This window comes from Cygnus atratus, chromosome 1 (assembly GCF_013377495.2).
Source record: "Cygnus atratus isolate AKBS03 ecotype Queensland, Australia chromosome 1, CAtr_DNAZoo_HiC_assembly, whole genome shotgun sequence".
Taxonomy (NCBI): domain Eukaryota; kingdom Metazoa; phylum Chordata; class Aves; order Anseriformes; family Anatidae; genus Cygnus; species Cygnus atratus.
This window is the reverse complement of record NC_066362.1, coordinates 101,900,186-101,923,088: the sequence shown is the minus strand read 5'-3', so window position 1 is coordinate 101,923,088 and position 22,903 is coordinate 101,900,186. Positions and strand designations below refer to the sequence as shown.

Genomic DNA, 22,903 nt, shown 5'->3' with positions numbered 1-22,903 from the left:
CATTTTCGTGACATGAGTAAAGAGGATAAAGTATCTCTCTCCTCTTGGCATTTAAATCTGACTTTACTGTTGTTGGCAAAGCAAAAACATTAATTGTATGACTGTTACATTACAGGCACATCCTATTTTTTATGTCAAAGTTGACAATATCCCATAGTGTTACCACAAAACATGCAAGAAGCTTTATTGTGAGGGTAGATGCAGTTTCTCAAATAAGATGACTTCTATAAATCTAAAGGGCTTCGAGTCAGGGAGGAATCTGTGGACTTTGCTCTGGCTATATTTTTGCATAAGCTTTCTGGAAGCCATAGGAGAGTCCAACCCAAACTTGCAGGATGAAATAAAACTGTTATCCAGTAGTTTGACCACAACTCGGAAGGTGCTGTTAATGCCACTTCAAATATTTGCAAGTTATATTGAATTATTAAAAAAAAAAAAATTCACATGATTTCAATAATGTTTCTCTTGAATGACAAAAGGAGGTGTGTGAGAGGAATTGTTAGGCAATGTAGCTTGTTACTGCAGTTGGTAAACCTCAGGGAGGGCAGGGAGCAGACTAAGGATTTAATGTCTATAGAGGCTAGATTGCACTCTTGTTTCCAGACATTTCTGCTCTGGGTCACATTGAGGGCCCAGCAGAGGGGAACTTGGTACTGTGGCTTGAACTCAGCCTATTCTGCTGACAACTTTTAGCTCTGAGGTTACTGGCTCTGGGCCCTTAGCAGATAGGTAATTCATCTGGCATTTTGACTCCCTTACGAAAGCTGTAGACCTGTGCCTCTTTGACCTGAACACTGAACCTGGGATCAGGTTTTGCTTGGAAATGCTGCTGGTAAACAGTCTTTTGATGACTCACACATCTCTGAGGTGACTGCTCTCCAGTTAGGCAATCAGTCAGTCACTTTCAGGGATGTCTTAAAGTGGAGGCTGGGGCTGCTGATGAGTTAATGGGAGAAGGAGCCTAAAATAATGATGTAAGTTTTTGACAATTGTAGACATCTGGGGCTCTGCCAGCCCTGATGCAGTGGTTTTAAATATCCTCATTCATGGAATCACAAGTGCGATGCAGATGGATATTAGGAAAAGGTTCTTCACTGAGAGGGGCACTGGAACTGGTTCCCCAGGGAAATAGTCACAGCACCAAGCCTGCCAGAGTTCAAGAAGTGTTGGGACAACACTCTCAGACATAGGGTCTGATTTTTGGGTGGTCCTGTGTAGTGCCAAGAGTTGGACTTAAGGATCCTTGTGGGCCCCTTCCAACTCAGGATAGTCTATGATTCTATGAAATGCCAAAATATGAATATTTTAGCAATGAAGGAATTCACTTAATTATGAAAGGAACATGTCTAAAAAAGTTCTTTCATGGCATTGTTGAGCAGGGTTGGGAAATGCGTGTTGCCTTTTAAAAGTGAATGATGTCATTTTCATTTCTTTATGTGGAGCCATTCGTGTGAGTTTTTCTTTCCTTTATTTTTTATGTTTTTTGTTCATTTTTAAGTTTAATAGTTATGTTGATACATAGATGCCAGCTGTCCACCAATTCAGAACAGCAGGCTGCTGGTGAAAGACAGTCTCTTTAGAATAGAGGATAAAGAATAACAATCTGATTTTGTTCAACAGATATCTACACATTGGACAGGGTTAGAAAAGTTCCTGTATTAACAAAGTGCTCCTACACTGACCAAGGGTAAGAAGAGATATCATCTCTCATGATAGACGAAAGTCTTCTGTGATTTGATAGCTTTCTTTAATCTGTAGTGCAATTGGGATCATGAAAAATCTAAACTGTCATTGAAATTGGAAGTGGAAGAGAAGTGCTTGGATTTTGTGCCTTCTGCAAAAAATAGATAATAAATAAGAAGAATCCTTCCCCTTTCCCTTCCCTTTCCTTTCCTTTCCTTGGAGATGGTGATGGTAGCATATTTTTTAAAGCATGATTTTGGAGATCTGATTTCTGGTGTTTCATACCATGGGGATATCAGGGAAATAATATTGCTGCTTTCCGGCATGTGGCTGACAGTTTTCTACTACCTTGATCCTTGTTTTCTGTGTGTGCATGGTAAAAAACATCTCCATATGCTTTTTGGTGTTCTGGGAGGAGGCATCAGTTGATGTCACACATTTATTTTCATCATTGCTGGCCAAGGCTTGGTTCAGTTTATGCTAGATTCTTTGCAAGGAGTCCCTGACGTGCAGATGGACATTCTGATGATTTTATAAGTATCAGATATTAAACTATTGCTGTTATAGTGAGAACCTCCTTTCTTCCTACAGGTAAAATACAGAATTTAAATTATAAGGGTTTTCTTGTTTGTCTCAGAGGTGTTGGACTTTTCAGAGACCAAATTTATAATCTGAAATAGAAAAGCAGAATAGGAGTGGTGAATAAAAGTGTTTTGAATCTAAACGACTTCAACTTTCATGAGGTTAAGTTGTTGGTAGACAGAATTGATCAATTAAACTTTGCATTTAAATGTCAACTTTTGTCCTTTAAAAATAAAAAGATCTTGTCATCAACAGATCTGAAAAGATTATGGTATAAACACAACTCAAATAGAAAGAAAGCATAAAATGGCTGACTGAAGTTATTAGGGAGTCAGAGAGCTTTCGATAACAGGAGGCACTGAAAAAATTATATGTGCTTTGATTAATGTAGGACAAATGACATGGGATGTAATAGGGGATTACAAAATAATGAATTGTGTGATAAGGGCAAATGCCAGAATGGGACAAATAATTAAGCTGGAAGGCTGACAGCAAATGAGAGGAAGATTTTTTTTTAACATAATGCCTACCTATGGAACTTGATGCTGGAAGATATTGAGGCTAAAATCGCAGCAGAATTCAAAAAGGATTAACTGTTAATGGAGATGGAACAATGTATTTGCCCCAGTAGAAGATGAGTTAAAACCCCCGTAATTAGAAGGGATACAGATTCTTATGTTAAAGGGTTAAAGCACATAATCACAATGTTTCAAAGATCTGGTACTCTCTGCTGCCTGGCAAAATAGGCTCATCTGCTTGGGCATGTGCTATTTTTTTGCCTCGCATATTTTCTGTGTTCTCCCACCTGCTAGTGGAAGTATTGGTAAGGTAGTTTTGAGACTCTTTCTTAAAATGTCCAATATAGTTGCTATATTCAGAGTCAGCTATTAATGTCTTGCTTTCTGTCTGGATTGTAGGTTCTATGTTGTATGGGTTGACTTGATCTTGGTACATACACTGCAAAGCCCCAGAAAGTTCAAACTACTAGGGCTTCTCAGAAACAAGCAGTAAATAGACTTTCCAGGTTTCGGTTCTTAAAGGTGAAAATAGCAATGGTGAATTGCATACTAACATAATCTTCAGAGGACTAAATCTTTAGTTGAGCATAGTTCATGATGTTGTTTATAAAGCGAAGTCAAAACTCTAGAAGACCCTTGTGCTAGTACACGTTTTGATTTAGAAGCTTAAATGTAGGTAGCTGTATTTCTATTTTTAATAAAGTTATGTTTTTTCTGTAACTTTGGAAACTCAGGCATTCTTTCTGCTCAGTCTGAGGGACAGCTGGTATGAAGGTGTGACATAATCACAATTTCTTAGCTTTGGGACCCCACATTGCACTTTGACCCTCATCTCCCATGTCTCCTCTGCATCAGCATGTCATGTTATCATCTGCAGCTTATCACAGTGGGTTAAGGTCCCTGACATGGTCTACAACTAATTCCTTTGTACAATTTTGAGACAGAATGTCATGCTGTCACAGTTTTTAATGGAAATCTCACGGACTGTGCCACAGAATATTTGATGCAGTGGGAAGTCTTATAACAAGGTCTTATTTTCTTGATTGTCCATCCAGTGGGGACACTATGTTAGAAGGATAAACTGTTCTTATAGGTATATAAACAAGATAAGTATTAGTTTAGACAACTCAAAGAGAGTTTACCTCTTTGCCTTGGGTAGGCAAGGAGAGTTACTGTGTTGCTGATAAGGCGGGTATTTTGACTTGCTAGAGTTTATAAGCTCTTTGTTGTGAAGACAGGGGCATGGGAGTCCAGAGAACTCCATGTTTTTGTCTTTCAGATGATATTTATTTCAGCTCTGATTATTTGAACATTCTTTTCGCTTTAAGATTATTCCAAAATTAATTGTGTATTTTTTTTAAGCTGAGCTTTCATCTCTATATGACTTTTTATGCCAGAGTCATAAGCTACTCTTTCCAAATCTTGTTACATGTCTCCCTCTCATGGTCTTCTAGGATTTGGAGCAGTGACTTGACTGCTGACTGGGAAGATACAGTCATTCAGTTTATGCTCAGCTATCTAGCTCTTTTGTCTACCTAGTGTAATCTAGGTAGTGGTACCTAATCTTTCTGCCTGAGGAAGGAGTGTGTAACTGAGGCTTTGGTCAATACCATTCAAAAGAAAAGTGTGAATTTAAGAACTGTGTTCCTGGAACATTTGATAGCATTTACATTTGTGCATCTCTCTACAAGGTTCCATATTGTTCTGAAGTCATGCAACAGGATTACTAAAGCTCATGATTTCTAAAAATAATTAATTAGATAATGGTGCAACGGTTAGTGTACTAGCCTGGGACCATGTAAGGCCTAGATTCAGTATGATCCTTTGCCAGTGATTTCCTATTCATCCTCAGAAAACTACTTGATCCTCAATTTCCCCGTGTTTAAAATGGCAACAGTACCACTAGCCTACATGATGGATTGCATATCATGGTGACTGGAGTTTTTATTTCCCCTTTTCAAAAACTCCTAATGTTTTATATTTTCAAGTCTGGAATTATGGGAGATCATAAGAGAAGCTTAAGAAATTTTTGCTCAGCCTTTGACATTTATTCCTGTTCTTGCCTATTGTAGTCCCTGTCCCCTTCACTGCATCAACAAGGTCATCTAGTGGGCTGTTTTGTAAAATAAATTGGGATCTTTTACAAGGGAAAAGGTAAGATTTATTTTCATATGTTGTTTAAATACACTTGTATCTGTATTATGTCTTCATAAATACATGGTTATAAATATGTGTCTAAACTTGGTCAGCTTTTGTTCTGTTTTGCATCATGGTTCCACAAGGCAGTTGTGTTAAAACAGCTGAAGAGGGCAGAAACAAACAGAAGTGTTCAGGAGCACTGTAGCTGTGTGTAATTGGCACTGAAGTTCTGGTGAGATAAAACTAAAGGCTTAGGAAAAGTACAAATAAAAAATGAAGTTGGGATCTTTGTTTTGAGGACAATGGTGTGCTGTTCCCAGAAGGGACCTAGGCAAATCGGTATCAATAGGAGACCCAGCCTATGTTGTTAGGGCGTTGTTACTAATAACCTCCCTTTCCATTCTTTCTGCTACACCAGTTGTGACATTCACTTTTGTACATTATTTCTGAAAGTGGCCTGAATTCTTACCATTGATACTGGACCGAGCTATTCAGATGTCAGAGGCTGATATTTGTTCTTTGTCCCAGGCATTTTTGTGGGGGACTGAGATTATATTTTTGATGTGGAGGCTTTTTTTGGCATCAAAATTCTCTGATTCAGTAATTGAAGAATAATGAAGTGCAGAGCGAGCTTTCGAATGTTCTTCATGCCCTAATTACTCTTCAGAGATGAGAGCTGCAGTGAAGCCAAATGTGCTTTTTCCTGTGCTGAGGTCCCAGTGTCAAGTGGGACAACTGTAATGTTAAATGGCCGTGCAGCAACACCTGCCAATAAAGTCTCGATCAGAGAAAGTTATGTGTAATGGCTAATCAAAACACAGTTGGAGGAACTGGGTACAGATTTTTCATTGGCTATTTTTTCAGCAAATAAGTAGTTCTGTGTGATTTATTAACTGAGCTACATAAGCACTGAGTTAGTGTTTCTAGCAGGAGGAAGTGGCATCTAATCTGTAAAGCTGCTCTGGAACCTTAGGTTCAAGTGTCAGAAGGTTACTGAAGCTTGTAGAGTCTCCCTAGCAGCATAACCATAGGAGAATCATATGTTTTCTTTGTACAGCACTGGAGGGGAAGCTACTCTGGTTCATTTTGCCCTAGTGCTAGTTACTCAAACTTGGATTTTGAAAGTGGGTATTGGCTACACTCCTTTGTTTGGTTGTGCATTCTAAGGTATAAATGGTGATGTAGACCGGTCATGGATAGCTCTGAATGAAAGGTGCTTTACAAGTAATTTTAGAAAAAGCAAATCTTTTGTAGTATTTGAAGGCAAAAATAGAAAACTGGAAAACTTAAAGATGGTCTACTAATAAAAACTTGAAAAAAGCATGGGGAAGAGTTGTGTTACTTTTTTTTAAGCATTAGTTTTCACGAATGCACAATTTTTTTTTTCTGACAATCTAATTCCTTTCTTTCTATTTTATGTAAGTGTATAATTTATAACAAACCAATGAGTAAACAGAAAAAAATGTTATAGACTACTTGTGCTACTTATATTCTTTTTGTCTGAGAGCTCAGTTTTGTAAATTCTGAAAGTACCTAGCTGCAGTACAGGATTGAAATGGCACAACTTCACAACCAGTAAACAAATTTTCAAACTGAAGAGCCTTTTGAGACTTCTAAAACCATACTCAGGCATTTGCCTTGTGCTTTGACTGCTACTTACGCTGCAAGTTCCAGTATCTCAGGCAGAGATACCTGGTCATGGCCTGTTTCTCCTATGTTTTTTTCTGATACTGCTGGTCCTTACAAACTTCAAAGTGAGCAGTTGTTATGCACATCATAGACATGTACAGAAATGCTCCACTTTGGTCACTGTAATTTATCCTTTTTTTTTTTTTTTTTTTTTTTTTTTGCTTGGGTGTTTTGTGTGTAACCTTTTCTGCTGCACTGTATGGTATGGACTACTTAGTCATTATCTTGTAGTCATATTTATGATGGAGAAGTTTTATGCAGGTAGTTCTGATATTGCTTTTAAAAATCAAAGTGAATAAATATGCTTGACACAGGCTTGGGCCTGCCTGTTAAAATCTTGTTCTAACAAGAAGCAGAAGAGGCGAGAGAAGGTTACTACATTTACAAATACTATGTATTTCATGGCATGAAGTACTTCATGGTAGAAAGATCTCTTCACAGAAAAGGCTTATCAAGAAAGGTACTGCATTGCTTTAGAATGTTGATTCTAATGTTGGAATATAAAAATAATAGAATTTTAAGGTGCTGTAGAGCATAAAAGACTGAAGAAATGTGAGAGGGTCAGTTAAAATTGGGAATAACTTTTGTTTTTACTGGTAGCTGTATTTCTTTTGTAGTGGCCTCCTGACGTGGTTTCTTTCTTAAAAAAAAAAAAAAAAAAAAAAAAAAAGAGGATAACCAGCAATTTAAATGTTTTCCCGCTTTGCACCATCAATGTGCTGTTTTTATGGTTGTGACAAAATGACAAATTTGGAAGCACCAGGTGTGACCTGAAGTTTTTCTCTCCCTCCATTCCAAGCACTCGCACACATAGGCACCAACACATCTGCACACTCCTGCCCACTTTGTTTCAGCATTCTGCCAGACATATTGTATTACTATCCAGAAAAGTAATGTGGCATTTGGGTCAGAGTTTCTAGTTCACAGTCTATGTGCAATGTAGGATGATTTATTAGCATACACAAGAATAATCTCTGACTTACTAGTTAAACAGACTGTAAATAGCTGCAGGTTCAGATATCCTTGCATTTCAAGTCTTAAGAATTGATTGATCATCCTTTAAGAGACAGCAGCTCTGCTTTTCTTATTATGGTTAATTATATCATAGGTGATGGCGTTGTGCTATGTGCATGTATAGATATGTGCCTATTCAGTTTATGTCAGCTGCTAGTCTGTACCAGTTCCTTGTCCCATGACATTTAAGCCAGAAAAAAAATGTAAGTACGTGCAGTCACTGTTAATTTTGTGAGCAGGGAGAGGCTAGCTCTTGTCTATCTAATCCATACTTTTAGCAGAATTTTATTGCATAAAAGGAGTATCATTACCTCACAGTTCAAGCTCATAAACAGCTAAACAGTACTTGACATTTAAAGAGATTTTCTGTTGTGCACTTGTATAGTCAAGAGTAATTCTAATCCTATTAAAGATACTATGTCATGGAGGTGTGCCCTAGGGGAGAAGGCTTCTTCTAACTGGTCAGATGGGAAGCAGAGAGGAGGGGCAAGCAAGAGGGTGGATTTATTACTTGATAGTTAGGTCAGGGATTTCTGTGGGAAATGCCCAGTGGTTGCAGCTGCTGATGATTTCACATCAACAGCAGTGAAACACAGAGCGTGCTGTTACAGCTGGTTACTGAATGAGATACTGCAAACGGGTGGCAAAAAAAAAAAAAAAAAAAAGACAGCGTGTGTGAAACGGTCACAGAGACACAGAGAAGAAAGCTGAGAGCAAGAAAAGTGATCAGGCTACAGGAAAGTCGCCCAGGTGTACTGCAGAAGCTTTTTGGAAATGGATGCAAGGACCATCTGCTGCCTATAGATTAGAGGGCTGTAGACTAAGGGCAGAGAGAAGGAGCTTATGGCTTTTCTGAATAAAAATTGAAGTTCTGCATAACTGATTCATCAAGATAAATCATGAGTATGCTCCTGCATGGGATGTTAATATATAAATCTATGGTACAGATAGAGTACAGTCTGCATTGCTATAAAAAATAGATAAAAACAACAACAATGCAGTGAATAAATTCTGCAGTGATTATCTGATTTACGTATGAAGAAAAAAAGAAGCAAAATACAGACAGCCCTTATTGTACTGTGCGTTTGCAAGGCACTGCGTTTAATGGTGAGAGATGCTATACATTAAATCTGACAACTGTGGAAAGAGAGATCATGGAGAAGTCAAGTAGCGAGGATTCTTCAATTCACCGGAGTCCATCTTTGGATAGCAAAGACTCAGATTTTGCTAAACCTTCTGCCTCAGGGAGGCAATTTGGTCGAGGTTTTACTGCTGGAGCTTTCTATGGTACAGCTGGATCACGCACACAGAACCACACCGGGGTTGGAACCGGGACCGGTGTTGGAACTGGGACTGGCATAAAAAGTGACAAATACAGTGCACCCAAAGGCAGCAAATATGTGGTCTTTTATCTGGATCTGTCCTTTGTTTTCCTTTTAGAATTTAAGAAGTGCAACATGGCAAGAGGCTGCCTGTGTTGTTTGAAATATATGATGTTCCTTTTCAATTTGATATTTTGGGTGAGTACTGCCTTTTCAGTTGCCTTCATTTATTAGCGTATCCTGTACTGCTGCATTACGTGAATAGTGCATCTTTGAAGTACTACAGTAAGTCACCCCCCCCATGTTTCCCTCCCCTCCCCTTCCACCTGCATAGAATATTTTCCGTGTTAAACCTGTGCCTAATGGGAAAATGCACATGCTTTCTATATCTTTATTATCACCTGATTACTGTGGTTTAACTACTAATTCTTGAAACTCAGTATTCTAATATATGTTTTGAACTGTATTATTTAAGAAAGGGCAAAATTGTTGTTCTTTAGGAAGAGCAGAATTATTGTAGCATTAAAATCCTGTGGTTGGAAGGATTTTTGCATTCTTTTGTAATACCTCATATTTTATTAAGCTGTAGATTAGTTTAATTTAGAAGTACATTCTCATTGTTGCCATAAATCTCATGTATTTTGTGTAAACTTCATTTGACAAATGGCTTTTTCATTTGAATGAAGTTCTGTTCCATTTGTCCAATTAAAAACAGTAAATTACATATGTTCTAACCTATTGTGGTATCAGCATAAATGCGAAATTACTGGAATGATGAATTAGTCTGGATTCAGTTTCAGCTACAGTTGTCCATGTTGATGTGTGAAGTTGGAGACTTGCATTTGCTTCTCAGGTGTCTAAATCCTTCCATCGGCCAAGATACATGAAGAGTTGTAACAATGCCTCAGCAAGCAAATTAAAAGCGTAGTGCCTACTTTGAGCAAAACAGTGTCACATACAAGGGAGGGAGGAAAAGTTCAAGTCAACTGGCAGCTAGGCATCCTTAAGTGAACAGTACTTTTGAGGAAATCACAGGCTAATTGAAATATTGTGTATGCATGAACAGAGCTCAATATGAAATAGTTTGCTTCGTTTAAAATCAAAGCACTCTGTTTTCCTGATGGTTGCAACTTTTGGACAAATGAACAAAATCATTCATGGTTGTGATCCAGAAATATACAATATGCCTCATACATAAATGAATACACCTCTTTCTGGATTTATTTTGGAAGAATGACCACTTTCAGTCCAGTTCAGATAGCTATCTCTGATGTAGGGCTCATCAGCGTACAAATGGATGTCTTATTAGGAGTTTCTCTGTTTATCTTGACCCCGTTACTGAAATAACATTAAGAGTAAGTATTAATGGGAGGTTTGGTATAGTGTTGAACTACCCAAACAACAGTGATCTTTTAGCAGTAATAGATTGAAATGTTTCAGTCACTGAAGTTGTGGGAATCTTACTTAAACAGAAAGATAGGAATGGTAAATGAAGAACATTTGATCAAAATTCACTTGTGATTGTTTTTATTTTTTATTTTATGTATATAAACCTTACCAGAATGTTGCCTTAACTATTCCTGGAATAAATCATTTCTATTTGACTCAAAGGTTTTATTACTTTGACACCTTAGAAGTATGTATATATATATATATATATATATACATATACATATATATATATATTTATTTTCATGTGGTATATGTTGCCATTATTTTTTGTATAGCTCTTCTGATACCATTGTTCATGTCCTCTTAACCCTCACCTACTTAAATACGGAATCTTTTTTTTTTTTTTTTCTTTTATCTCCTTTCCAAGCAGCAACATTGGCTGGGTATAAGAACCTCAGTGCCCATTTTTCCATTTCTTGACCTTGCGAACAATATTTTAGACCTCTTCTGTGTGCTCATCTATGACTATTCAGCTCCCGCTGGACTTTGTACAAATACATTGCTTCTTGACTAAGTCTAACCTACTATCTGAAACAGCTCTCCAGTACCCTGTACTTCCTTAACTCTTACCTCTGAATCCCCTTTGCCCCCTCCCCTATATGTCTTTTCTAATTAGGCTTATACTGCTTTTCTTTCAGTTATTAAACTTTGTCACATCTCTGTCTGATCTAATTTTTTTTTTTATGAGCCAGGCTAAACAGAATGAATATGGTACTGTAATGACAATTACGGAAAAATGCTAAATGCAAGATGTCAAGTAGTTTACAACAGAAATGTGATCTATTGTCCTGGGTCAGAAGTCCCCCATTCTTGACTTTATCTGACTTAAGACTGGCTGGCAAAATTGAATTTGACAGTTCTGTGCATTCTTCCAGAGGACTGCAGTCTTGCTAGATTCTTATTCTCTATAACCCAGGCTATGTTATTGTCCTGTGTCTTGAGCCATTTGAATAAATAAAATTATCTTCTCTTTTTATTCACGACAATATGAGCTAGAATGAATCATGCTATTGGCAGATGTTCTTGTAGTTTGACATCTCTGGCTTTGCACCTGGAACCTATGTTTGTCCTACTATGGCTGTCTGACAGGTTTTGGTTGTTTGGCTCTACATGCGCTCCTTGCTCCTTGCTGACACTGAAATTGTCAGTGCCTCCCGCTAGCCCAGCCCTGTCCTTCCCTCACAGCTCTGCCACTGCCCCCAACTCCCTGTACTGAAGCACTCCATGTTATTTCAGTCCTGTCTGTCCTCTCAACCTTTTTTTCCCCATTCACAGGTTTGCTTGTTCTCGTCTGTCCTGGCTTTCAGCACACTGGGCTATTAAGTACAAAATGTGTCTCCAAGCATCGCTGTCAGGGCCGTGTTTGAGACTGTAGCACCCCACTGCAGTTTGAACCTTGCTTCCTTCTGAATTTCTGTTAAGAAATCCAAGTCCAAAACCATGAAGTTGTGTCTGCTCTTGAGCAGTGGTTCTCATCTTTTCTAATGCAAGGTGATTTCTTTTATATATATAAAAGAAAGAAGAGTCCTGTTTGAGCATGAAATATGTCTGAACTTCATATTTAAAACCAAGTGAGACTCCTGTCCTTAGAGGTGAAGAGACCATTGCAACACATTTATCTTCTGACAAAGGCAAGAATTGTATTTTTCATGCAGGAACTGGTTTAGGCAACTGGAAACATAGGTGGAAAAACTGTGTTTCAAGGAATTTTTATAGACACAGTCTAGCAGCTGTGTGGTGAATGAAGCAGTTAATGGGCCATCCTGTCTGCTTGTCACAAAGCTATGTTGTTCTGAATCTGTAGTAGCAGAAGGCTGGGCTGTGGGAAGTGATGTTTTTCTCCAGTAAAAAGGTGGTTCTTCAATACTTCCACTGACAAATGAGGAAGAGTGGTAACTTAGGGTCCCAGAATGCTGGTCACTATTAGCTTGAACAGTTCTCAGTGTTGGCCCAAAGAAGGATGCTCTTCTGTTGAAGAAGAGGAATCTTTGTTCATTATTTGCTTCTTGACACAGAGAAAAAGACATAATCTGTCCCTTGTGCAGCACTGAGCTGTGCCACACCTTCAGTCTGGCAACCAGCTCATACATATTTGAACACCAATTATATATGTGTGTATACATATGTATATAGTATGCACATTGTTATATATATATATAATATTTTGTATATGTTATTTTTTTATATGTACCTATATACATATGTATATGCTTGAAGGTGATGGAGAAGTGCAGTGGTTAGTGGATTGTCTTTATCTTCATGTAACAAACATACTGCCACTGTGATAACTATGACAAAGAGGTAGCGCATTGTTTCTGCCAGACAGGAATTAAGTGTTGGTAAATTAGATTCATGACAATAAAATACAGGTTTTGAAAATTCCTAGCAGATGTATGAGTTAATGTGGAAGGACTGCATGTAAGTTTCACAAGGCAATTTGATCTAAGTGTGGCCCAGCAGTAAGTCAAAACAGAAGGTGTTTCCCCACCGTATCACTAAGGGCTTCAGGTGTTTCTCTGTGGCCCTCTGATTCTTAGCAGTTGTTCATGGCCATCTGGCATTGCTTTCTTTTAGAGATTAGGGAAGTCTGAGCTGAGGGTTAAGGAAGCTTATAGTATTTAAATGTGTGGCTAGGATGATGATTTACACCGAATTTATCCTAAGTGCATAATATGTTTTGCATATTATGTACGGGGCAACTAGAAATGTTGGTTGATTTAATTTGCCTTCAGAATATTTATGTGCAAACACATGGATATTGCAAAGCAGCCAATATAGCACTGCAGAAGAAATCAAATATTGATTTTTGCCTCCATAGATTGCAGCTTAGTTTTCAAGAAAGGTAATCACCAAATGTAAAGATTAGGGTACAAGTATTTAATGGGTACATTTCACTTCATTATTTTTTTTTAATTAGAAAAAAGATTTACAAGATTTTTTTTTCCACAGACTATATCAGAAAATCTTATTGCCAGTAAAATGGAAATTTTATAATCCAAAAATTTTGAAAAGAAATTTTACTCATGAAATGAAATTCATAATGAGAATTAAAAGATAAAGTTTATAGTGACAGGAATAAGTTATTAAAACTTCAGTAGAGAACTTTACAAGTAGACAGTCTTCCAAGGTATAATTTGTTCTATTAAATTAAGGTTATGACTCCACATGCAGTGAAACATTCATAATACACATCTTGTTGGATTTCAGTGTTGCTTTCATTTTAATATAAAATGCATTTTATTAGGGGTAACATCTAGCAAGATGATTAAATTTCTGATCTGTATTTCAGTGGGTAGGAAGGCTAAGTATAGTCAGGAAGGAAGATTCTTAATGTGGCTTCTTTTATAAGTTGTTTATATTTAAACTACTATAAATTCTTATACGAATAGTACCTATTAATTAATAGTATAATTATGAGCAGAAGTTAACATTTATCTAAGTTAAATGGAGTCATATTTCCAAATCCAGACATTTATTATTCAGTTTTGAAATTTTTTTTTAGTAGTTTGTGAACATTTTCTTTTTGCTAAAACGTGGCTAGAAGAGAAAAATGTGCTTTGGAAAGTTGCTGGTCCAGAAGCATCAGTGAAAAGTCAAATATAGCAAACTTTTCATTGATGGTGTTATGAAAATTATACTGCATTGATTATTTGCCTTATTTAATCTTATAGCAGGAGTGATTCATGTTTTTTCTTATAGATGAAAAACAATGTTGTGTGATTATCAGTGAGCATAAAGTAGCACAGCAGCCATGCAAGTCACTTTTTATTAAGTCTCAGACCAAATTAAAACAAAGGGAGCATGTCCCTTCTCTGTTTGGGTGAAACTGGTGTCAGAAATATTGGTACTGTAGAGCAGCTAAAAATTTTAGAGTGGTTTATATAGGGTAATCCATTCTTAAATGTGTATCTGTCCCTATCTGGAAGAACTACTATAGCACACTAGTCTGAAGTACAAAGCTTTAATGCTCATCTGAGCCTGCTGGTCAAACAGATAAATCTTGTGAGCAGACTTTGTCCCTATGCATAACCGAAAGTTAATCTCTGAGGTTTAAGAGAGGCACGGCAGAGGGTTTGTTCCTGAAATGAGAACAAAATTGCACATTACAGACTGCTTAGAATGCAAAGCATTTTCAAATTCTCTCATTTGTTGTCCTGCCCTGAATGCATTATCTGATAGCACCCATTTTTTGACACAGGGAATAATGACAAGGAGAGACAGTGAGTGACCCTGAGATGCTTTTTTTCTTGACATAATAATGATGTTTACTTCTGTCATATTTTTATGGTGATGACGTAGGACAGCAGTGAGGTGACAATTGTAGTACAATTCCGTGAGAGTAAGGCTACTAAAAATAAAAATAATAATTTAAAAAGTTATTCAGGGCAATACAGTGAAATCTGGAAAAGCAATGGTCTTAATTTTCTAAAGGCTAATATGTTCAGTCACATTAGCAGGAAGAACTCAGTTTTTAATAGGGATTTGAGAAGCTGTGAAAAGAGTCCAGCATTTAGTTTGTTTCCCCTCCAGATGGTATGCCACTCTTTAGTTTGCCTATGTAAACATGCACATCAGCGTTGGAGTACAATTAGACAAATGTTTTTGCATGTCAGCATTTTGGGTGAGAGAAGAAAATGCAATATGTAGTTCAAATGCTGTGGTGTCCTAATGAATATGGTGTAAATAAACTCCATTAAAAAAACTGTAGTGTGACATTATAGCTTAATAATCAAACTTGATTTGAGGCCTGAGACTATTTTTATTTTAAAATAGCAAGGATTGCTTCAGAGCTGAGTTAGACTGGTTAATCCAGGTGGTGGGGGCCCCATAACTGTTTTTAGGGGAGCGAGTCTAAGCAGTTGAAACTTGACAAGGGAAACATCCGATATGGCACTTTTCATGGTGTTCCTCTCACTTACTGCTCTTTACTAACACCATATTTAATCAGTTGGTGTTTTTTCTTTTTTGTTTTAAATCATTAATTTTGTTTTCCTTCAGTGCAGAGGTGTTTACTCCAGATGTAGGTAGGTGTGAGGGCCATTTGTATCTGTTATTTTGGATAAATGATGAGTTGATTCATAACTCAAAAAGCAGATCTGTTTTATACATCAGTTATAATGTAGCCTGCTGTATATAGTTTCCTCATTTGTATATGCAGAGGTATATATAGTCATTGAAAGTGAGAAGCAGAATAAGAATTTCAAACTAGAAAGCATGTGACAACCCTCAGCCTTCCTGGGGGTTAAACCTCTTGAAGAATATTCAAGTTCTATTCCTCATATCCTCCGGCTGTGTGACCTTAAGCAAATCTCTTCAGCCTCTGTGTCTCAAGTCCCCAGTTTTTAAAAATAATCAAAATACCAACTTTTATAAGGCTATAGTTGTAATCATGGTGTAGAATTATTAACTTTGAATAATCTTAATAACTGCAATGTATCTTACTTACCTCTGGACTCACAAGCTCCTGTAGAACATATCAGTAAGCTGCTTGATTTGGCATTTGTCAGCATGCTCCCTTTATGTCTCTTTGTGCTGCCTTCCTGGTTAGTATGTCTGCAAGAGGCTGATCCAAAGGGGTATAATCTTCCTCACGCAAGTAGAATAGGATAAGCTTGTAACTCCATTGTCTGGCTGTCTGAGAGGGCATCTGATTTGCTTATTTAAATGTTGCTGATGAAGAACATAACCTGAGTAGAAAAGATGAGGGAATATAGTTCAGTTTTTGGAAAGTAATGTTCAGTTAATTGGGGTTTTGCTGTACATAAAGTTAAGACATTCCAAGGGGGCAGCCAAGTTGTTGCAGATAATTTGGTATAGTATAGTTAGTAGTTCCTCTGTGTTCATACCACATCACTGGTAAGGTTACCCAGTCTTTCAGCAACTCACTGGAACTTGGAATTAAAGGAGGAATTCTGATGAATATTTTGGACTCTGCTTTAAATACATTGAAGGTATAAATAAATTACACCTTCCAAGAAAAGTAAAGGGACCTAATGTGGCTGGAGGTGTGTTATTAAACAGTGAATATTTGCTGAGCTTTTTGTGGCGATAACATAAAATTTAATCATTTTAATATCAATTTAGAGAAAAGGCTGCAGACATTGAACCCAAAGCAATTTCAGAACTTTCTGAAACAAATTAGATCTAATTCTATTCAGATCTATTCAGCTCAGTCCCTTGCTGCATAGGAGCAACTTAAATTGCTGCATGTATTCAGCAGCCGTAGCTAAACTTCCAAGTGTTTGGAAATTTGGGGTGACTGTTCTTTCCTCCATCTTTTCCTGAACCGCGCAAAAGTTCACGTTGCTATCCAAGCCTCATTCATTGAACTACTCCATCCAGCTTAGCAGGGATATTGAATATTCTTGGAGCTTGCTGCTGGTTTGAAGTTCAAAAGTCATCTGTCATTTATCTTCATTAGTGTCTGTCAAAACTTGGCACCGTGGCAAACAGGTTTATCACTGCTGAGGTAGTGCAGGTGGTGCTAGGTTTGCCACAGCATCACTATTCGTCTAGCTCATGTTTGTGGTTGTCCTTTAACAAGTCACAGTCAAGTCCCTAGAGCATTAGTAATCAGTCTGAACCCACCTGTAAATGTTTAGTGTCACAGTTGCCACATGGGCTTTCATCTGGTTTCTCACCCAGTGCCTCTACACTCTCTAGCTGTTGCTTGTCCTTGCATCCCTTGGAAGGGAATGGAAGCTGAAGCATAGCGTGTCTAGCTAGCAATATCTTTGATTCTGTTTCCTTGAGTTTTCTATGTTTGTTGTTAAATGCAGTATATGAGAATTAATTTTTCAGAGTCAGAAGTATTAATAATTTAAAAGAAAATTGTTGCTTCCATTTTAGTGGGGAAGGAATTGTGCACCCATGGATTCTTGTTGAGTCTGCTTGGTCCTCATTGCAAGCTGAATTTGCTACTTCTGTCTTTTTGCCTATCTTCTGACTCTCCTAAATGTAAACCCTTGTGCACCAGAGAGACACTCTAATCAGTGCACCAGAGAGGCATACATTTGAAAATACATTGAACTACTGTCTATATGTCTTTCTTCCAATATAATACTGGTCATGAAATGTCAGAGACTGAATTTGTATCTTTTTGATTTCTTTTGTATACTTCTTCATATTTCTTTCTCAAGTGCATTCAGGTACGATTTCAAGGGCTGTAGGTACAAACTGTAGAAAGTCACTGCATGACTGTTGATTCTTAAAAGCAGCGTCTTGAAACATCCCTGTGTGACTGGGAAGTGTGTAACATGCATTGAGAGTCATTGCAAGGATTTAAAATCAATAGAAATGGGTGTGCTAATCTCTTGCTGCTTACAGAACTATTAATTTCAAAATTGAAAGGAGCTGTGATTTACAGTTTTTTAAACTAAGTATTTTTTTTTTAATTTTTGTATGGTTAAGAGGACTGAAGCAAGAATACAATGAGCTTTCAAAGAAAATAAGGTTGTGAACAGACAACTGTAAGCTGTAGGGTTTCATCAGCTTAACGAATTACTAGTAGTTAGCAGAGATGTATTAGTTGCTTGTGCGCATGTTTCTGCTATGCTGCACATGCAATGAAAAGCATGTTAAGTTAAACCAAACAGCTTACTCTGCAAATACTGTGTGTAATAGTTAACAATGGAAGCAGTTAACTCAGAGTAATTCTGTCATATGTAATAATCTCTGTATGGCGTAATATACAATCACTGTAATGGTGTACATTCTGAAATGGTGCAAAAATGAAAGAGGGGTAAAAATTGGCACTGTACAATAAGATTCACTTAATTTGGTAGCTCAGAGAACTAAAATCCACATAAGATTTGCAAATCTAACATGGACAGTTTTGCAACTGATCACTTCTGATTCATTAGATTTTTGCACCTGAGCCTGTAGCAGGTCCTCTTATTTTTCCTTTTAGATGGTTTGACTTATATCGGTATCTAGTAACTGAAAGTTATTCTGCTGGTAACTTTAAGTAACTTTCAGTTACCAGGAAGGCTACTTCTGAATCAGAGGTTTGTCCTTCTTGTAGGGTTCTTGATTGATTTATTAAGCACATCTTTAAGTAATGTTGCTGGATGTTATATTTTGTTAGTAGCTGTGTCATTGCTGGGTAGCTTGCATTCTTCACAAGCCTCATTTCTTCTGTGTTGTCTTGGAGAACTTCCAACCAATTATGTTCTTAAGCAGGTAAAAGAGCTGCCTGTCAATGGATTGTAGTTCAGAAATGTAAACATCTCATTTCATGTCATTTCAAAGCAGTTTTAAACTAAATTGCTGGTTAAGAATCTTGCTATCATATATACTCGTTCACCATCCATTCCAGTTATTCTAGCTATTGCCATGTTCCCAAAGAGTGCCTTTTCTGCGGTGTCCTTTGGTTGCAAACAAAGCCAGTTCAATTGGGGGGGGAAGAAAAGACAACTTTCTGATCTTAATTGCTCTTTCCTCAGAGTTCTGATTGCCCTGTCATCTCCACTTCTGCTGTTTTAAGGAATTGACGTTACATCTGTTGCCATAAGACTTAGTCCCTTAAGACCATTTGATGTATTTATCGTCTTGACACCTTGTAAGTGTCGGCAGGGCTTTTATCCTCATAATACAGGTGAAAAGCCACCAAAACAAAGAGAATAACTACAGTGGAGCACAGGCTAGAGAGCTGAAAGCTATTGGAGACCAGAACTAGCAAGTCCACACGTAGTACAGATATGCTCATATGGAGTTCTGTTTGGCTGTGTGTGCATGGCATTGTACATGAGCTTAGAAATCCTGCCTGTCACATACCATGAGCTTGGGTGTCTTTTGCTGTGGTCTTCCCTGCACTTTCACTTCCAGATTAGTTTGGGCAGAGAGCTTAAATCTGTCTATATCCATGGTGTAGATGTGCCCTACTAAAAATGTTTTGTACAAAGTTAAACTGAATCTGGACCTCTCAAGTCTTTCATAAGTGTCTTAAGCATCAGGCCATATGTTATGCCCAGTGCCTTGTGGGAGACTTGGTGCAGGCAAGACACCTCTGAACTCTGCATGCTTGTACAACATGGTCCACAGGCATAAAACTCCTTTCATGTTCAGGACCTTAAGACCATCCAGACTGTGCTCTCCAGAAGTCTAGTATGTCACTGGCTTCCAGAATTACCTAAAAGAGTGGAAGTTTTCTCATGTCATGTAACAAAAATCCTAAAACTCCCCACTACCTGTAATGTGTCCCTAAGAAAATTAAAGCTGTCGTCTTGAGACTGTCAACCAATGGACTTGAGTCAAGGTGAAGACTTTGCTATGGGATATCTCTCTTTGTGGTGTCCATTAAAATAAGCTATTTTATGACTCCAAACTAACTAATACAATAATTTCATGAATGGTAAATAAATAAACCAAAATAAACACTTACAAAAGGTAGAGGAATTAAGATGAAAAAGCTTCCTGTTGCATATCTGGCAATAACGGTTCTTTCTGCTTTTCCGAGCCTTTGAAGCCATCCGTATGTGTGTCTTCAATTGTCAAACTTTTGCTTTAATGGCCTTTTCAGTGGGTGAAATGTAGAAAGAACTCTCTGGTAGGATCTTTTTATTCCACAGCCAGGATGTTGGGTTTATGTCTTTCAGTGCTACATTGGTTTTGTGTCTTATGGGGTGTACTTTGTTGTTGTGTTTGTTTGTTTTTTAGTTATCTACTTTGCTCATAGACCTGTGGAGGTGGCTGTGATATATGACCTTGGTGTGATAGAGCTATCTGTTACTCTGGCAGGTTGGAAGCTATTTTCTTGGGAATTTTCACTGTCTGCCTTTTGGTAGATATGGAAACTGTCACTATTATTGGATTTTGTCCTGTTTTTTTCTCAGCCTGTTCTCCCTTTTATATCTCAGTTGGAATAAAGCATTATTGTGTTTCATGATGTATTAAATCGTAGTGCTAAGGCTTCTATCGTTCTTCTGTGAGCATCTAAACTGATGATCCAAATAAACAGTAGTAGTAGGGTTACACGCTGAGACTACAGTGTTTGATTTATATTGGTTTGATTTATCTTCTTGTAATGAGGCTTGAATAAAAAAATGGATATATTGGATCAAACCAGAAGTTCACATATCCTGAGTGTAGATGAAGAAGATTGCAACTCTAAGCAGTTACAAAATGGTGTAAATAATATTTCCTTGACTTACTTTCCCAGCTTCCAGTGGGTGCTAGGGATTTCTTAAACTAGAGGTGACAGGTCTATCCTTCCTGCTTAAAAGGCGCTAAAGGAATTGAACTAAATCATGTAATGCCTTTTAAGTCATTTATCCTTTTGGCCTTCTGAAATTCTGTGGCAGTAAGTTCAGTAGCCTAATTATGCATTGTGTGAAAGAGAACTTGCTTTTAACCCTACTGCTTGATGATAATTTCAAGAGATGCTGACAGTCATTCTCAAAAACAGTGAACTGTCCTTTCGGCTTGTCATTATTGTTTTTATTTATTTTATTTCATTAGTGGAATGTGAAGGAAAATCAGAGAAATTCTAATATAAAAATGAGGTTACAGTAGATATTACAGTATATAGTAGATGTTTAGATCACAGCATATGTTTCATAGAATCATAGAATATCCTGAGTTGGAAGGGACCCATAAGGATCATCAAGTCCAACTCTTGGCACCACACAGGTCTACCCAAAAGTTTAGACCGTGTGACTAAGTGCACAGTCCAATCTCTTCTTAAATTCAGACAGGCTTGGTGCAGTGACTGCTTCACTGGGGAGCCTGTTCCAGTGTGCAACCACCTTCTCGGTGAAGAACCTCTTCCTGATGTCCAGCCTAAACTTCCCCTGCCTCAGCTTCACACCGTTCCCACGGGTCCTATCACTGGTGATAACGGAGAATAGGTCACCTGCCTCTCCACTCCCCTTCGCGAGGAAGTTGTAGACTGCGATGAGGTCCCCCCTCAGCCTCCTCTTCTCCAGGCTGAACAGGCCCAGTGACCTCAGCCGCTCCTCATATGTCTTCCCCTCTAGGCCCTTCACCATCTTTGTGGCCCTCCTCTGGACACTCTCCAACAGTTTAATGTCCTTTTTGTACTGTGGTGCCCAGAACTGCACACAGTACTCGAGGTGAGTTTAGATTAGTGTTTAGATTATAGAATCATAGAAAAAGTTGATAGGGACCTCTGCAGACCATCTTGTCCAACCTTCTACTGAAAAGCCTTAGATAATAATACCCAGGGTCTTGTCAGCTCAGCCTTGAGTGTTTACTGAAAGAGAGATTCCATCATTTCTTTTGGTAATTTATTTCACTATTTATCAATTCATTCCGTTTGTTTTCAGTTTTTCTCATATGCACACAAAAATTCCCTCAGCAACTTGTGCCTATTGCTTGTCTTAGTGGCACTCTGCTGGATGGTCTTCAAGTTTTTAATGTCTTCTGGGAGGACCAAACCTGGACACAGCATTCCAAGTGTGGTGTAACAAGTACTGAAAAGAGTAAAATAATTTTATCCCTTGATGTGCTGAATATAATCTTGCCAATGCAGCCTGGGACATGATTTAGATGCTTACACTACTATTTATGCTGTTGTGGTGCGCTGTGGTGTAGCTTTTAACGTAGAATTTAAAACACTGGCATGCACAGCACTCCATATGAGTTCAGTTAGATGAAGTTTTACTTGAATGACAGAAAACTTTTCATCCTCACTTTTGAGCATTTACATTCCTACTATATTGCTGCAATTTAACACTTTCATTCTTTTATTATTTATTCCCTGAAAGAATGGATCTGACTGTTTTCCCTTGCAGTCTCTCCTGAAGAACACTTCAGCTAAATACTTCTGCTTCTTTGAGCCATTCAGCACTTTTTGTAGCCTATCCTGCAGCTGTGTCACTAAGTCACATTTAAACTCCATCCAGCTTGAATGTACAGATGGTACAAGTGCTGACAAGAACAAAGACACCGATCTTCTCCCTCCTGCATCCAAGCAGCAGCAGTGTGTGACTGTGTTCTCTGGTATAGTATATTGATTTTATGCATTGCTATATGTGTTATACTACTTCACAGTATTTATCTGAACTGCTTACTATTTTTTTTTGCTTCTACAGCAGTTGTATTTCTGGATTTCTGGTCTGATCTGAGCTCCTGCAGTCCACAAAGTGCTTGTTTTGTCTGTTACATTTAGTCTCACTAACAAAGTGAGATTCTCTTTATGTCAGAATCTCAGTCAAAGATTCTCTTTATAACCAGAATCAAGAGATTTCAGGAGTTCATGATTTCATGTTTTTTACTGGGGCTGGGGAAGTGTGAGTGCTTTTTTTTTTTTTGAATAAAAACTTAATTTTTAGTGTGTTTGCTCAAGTGTTTTTAAACGTTGCTTTATATTTTAGACTCATCTTGGGTTAAGACAGGAAACATCTAAAATTGGAAGAAAAAAAAAGTGTATGTATGAAAAATCATCTGTAGAAATATAGTTGTTGGTAGTTTTTGTTTTGTTTTGTTTTTAAAGTGTTTTAGTGAAGTGACTCCATGACAACTCTGTGTGTTTCCCAGAGGTGT

The 22,903-nt window shown here is 37.7% G+C and overlaps 1 protein-coding gene across 6 annotated transcripts in view; it reads left to right on the top strand.

Annotated features, from left to right (window-relative positions):
• The window catches only part of TSPAN9 (tetraspanin 9), a 182,311-nt gene that overhangs the window by 74,138 nt on the left and 85,270 nt on the right, over positions 1 to 22,903 (top strand). For 4 of the 6 annotated variants that reach the window (XM_035545682.2, XM_050710082.1, XM_050710086.1 and 1 more), the window contains one exon: positions 9,066 to 9,145. In XM_035545682.2, coding sequence (XP_035401575.1) covers positions 9,083 to 9,145 — 63 coding nt within the window. In that variant the 5' untranslated portion in view covers positions 9,066 to 9,082. Of the gene's footprint in view, positions 1 to 4,855; positions 4,938 to 8,779; positions 9,146 to 22,903 lie in introns of those variants that run through there. The other 2 variants (XM_035545680.2, XM_035545676.1) reach the window with 2 other exon arrangements.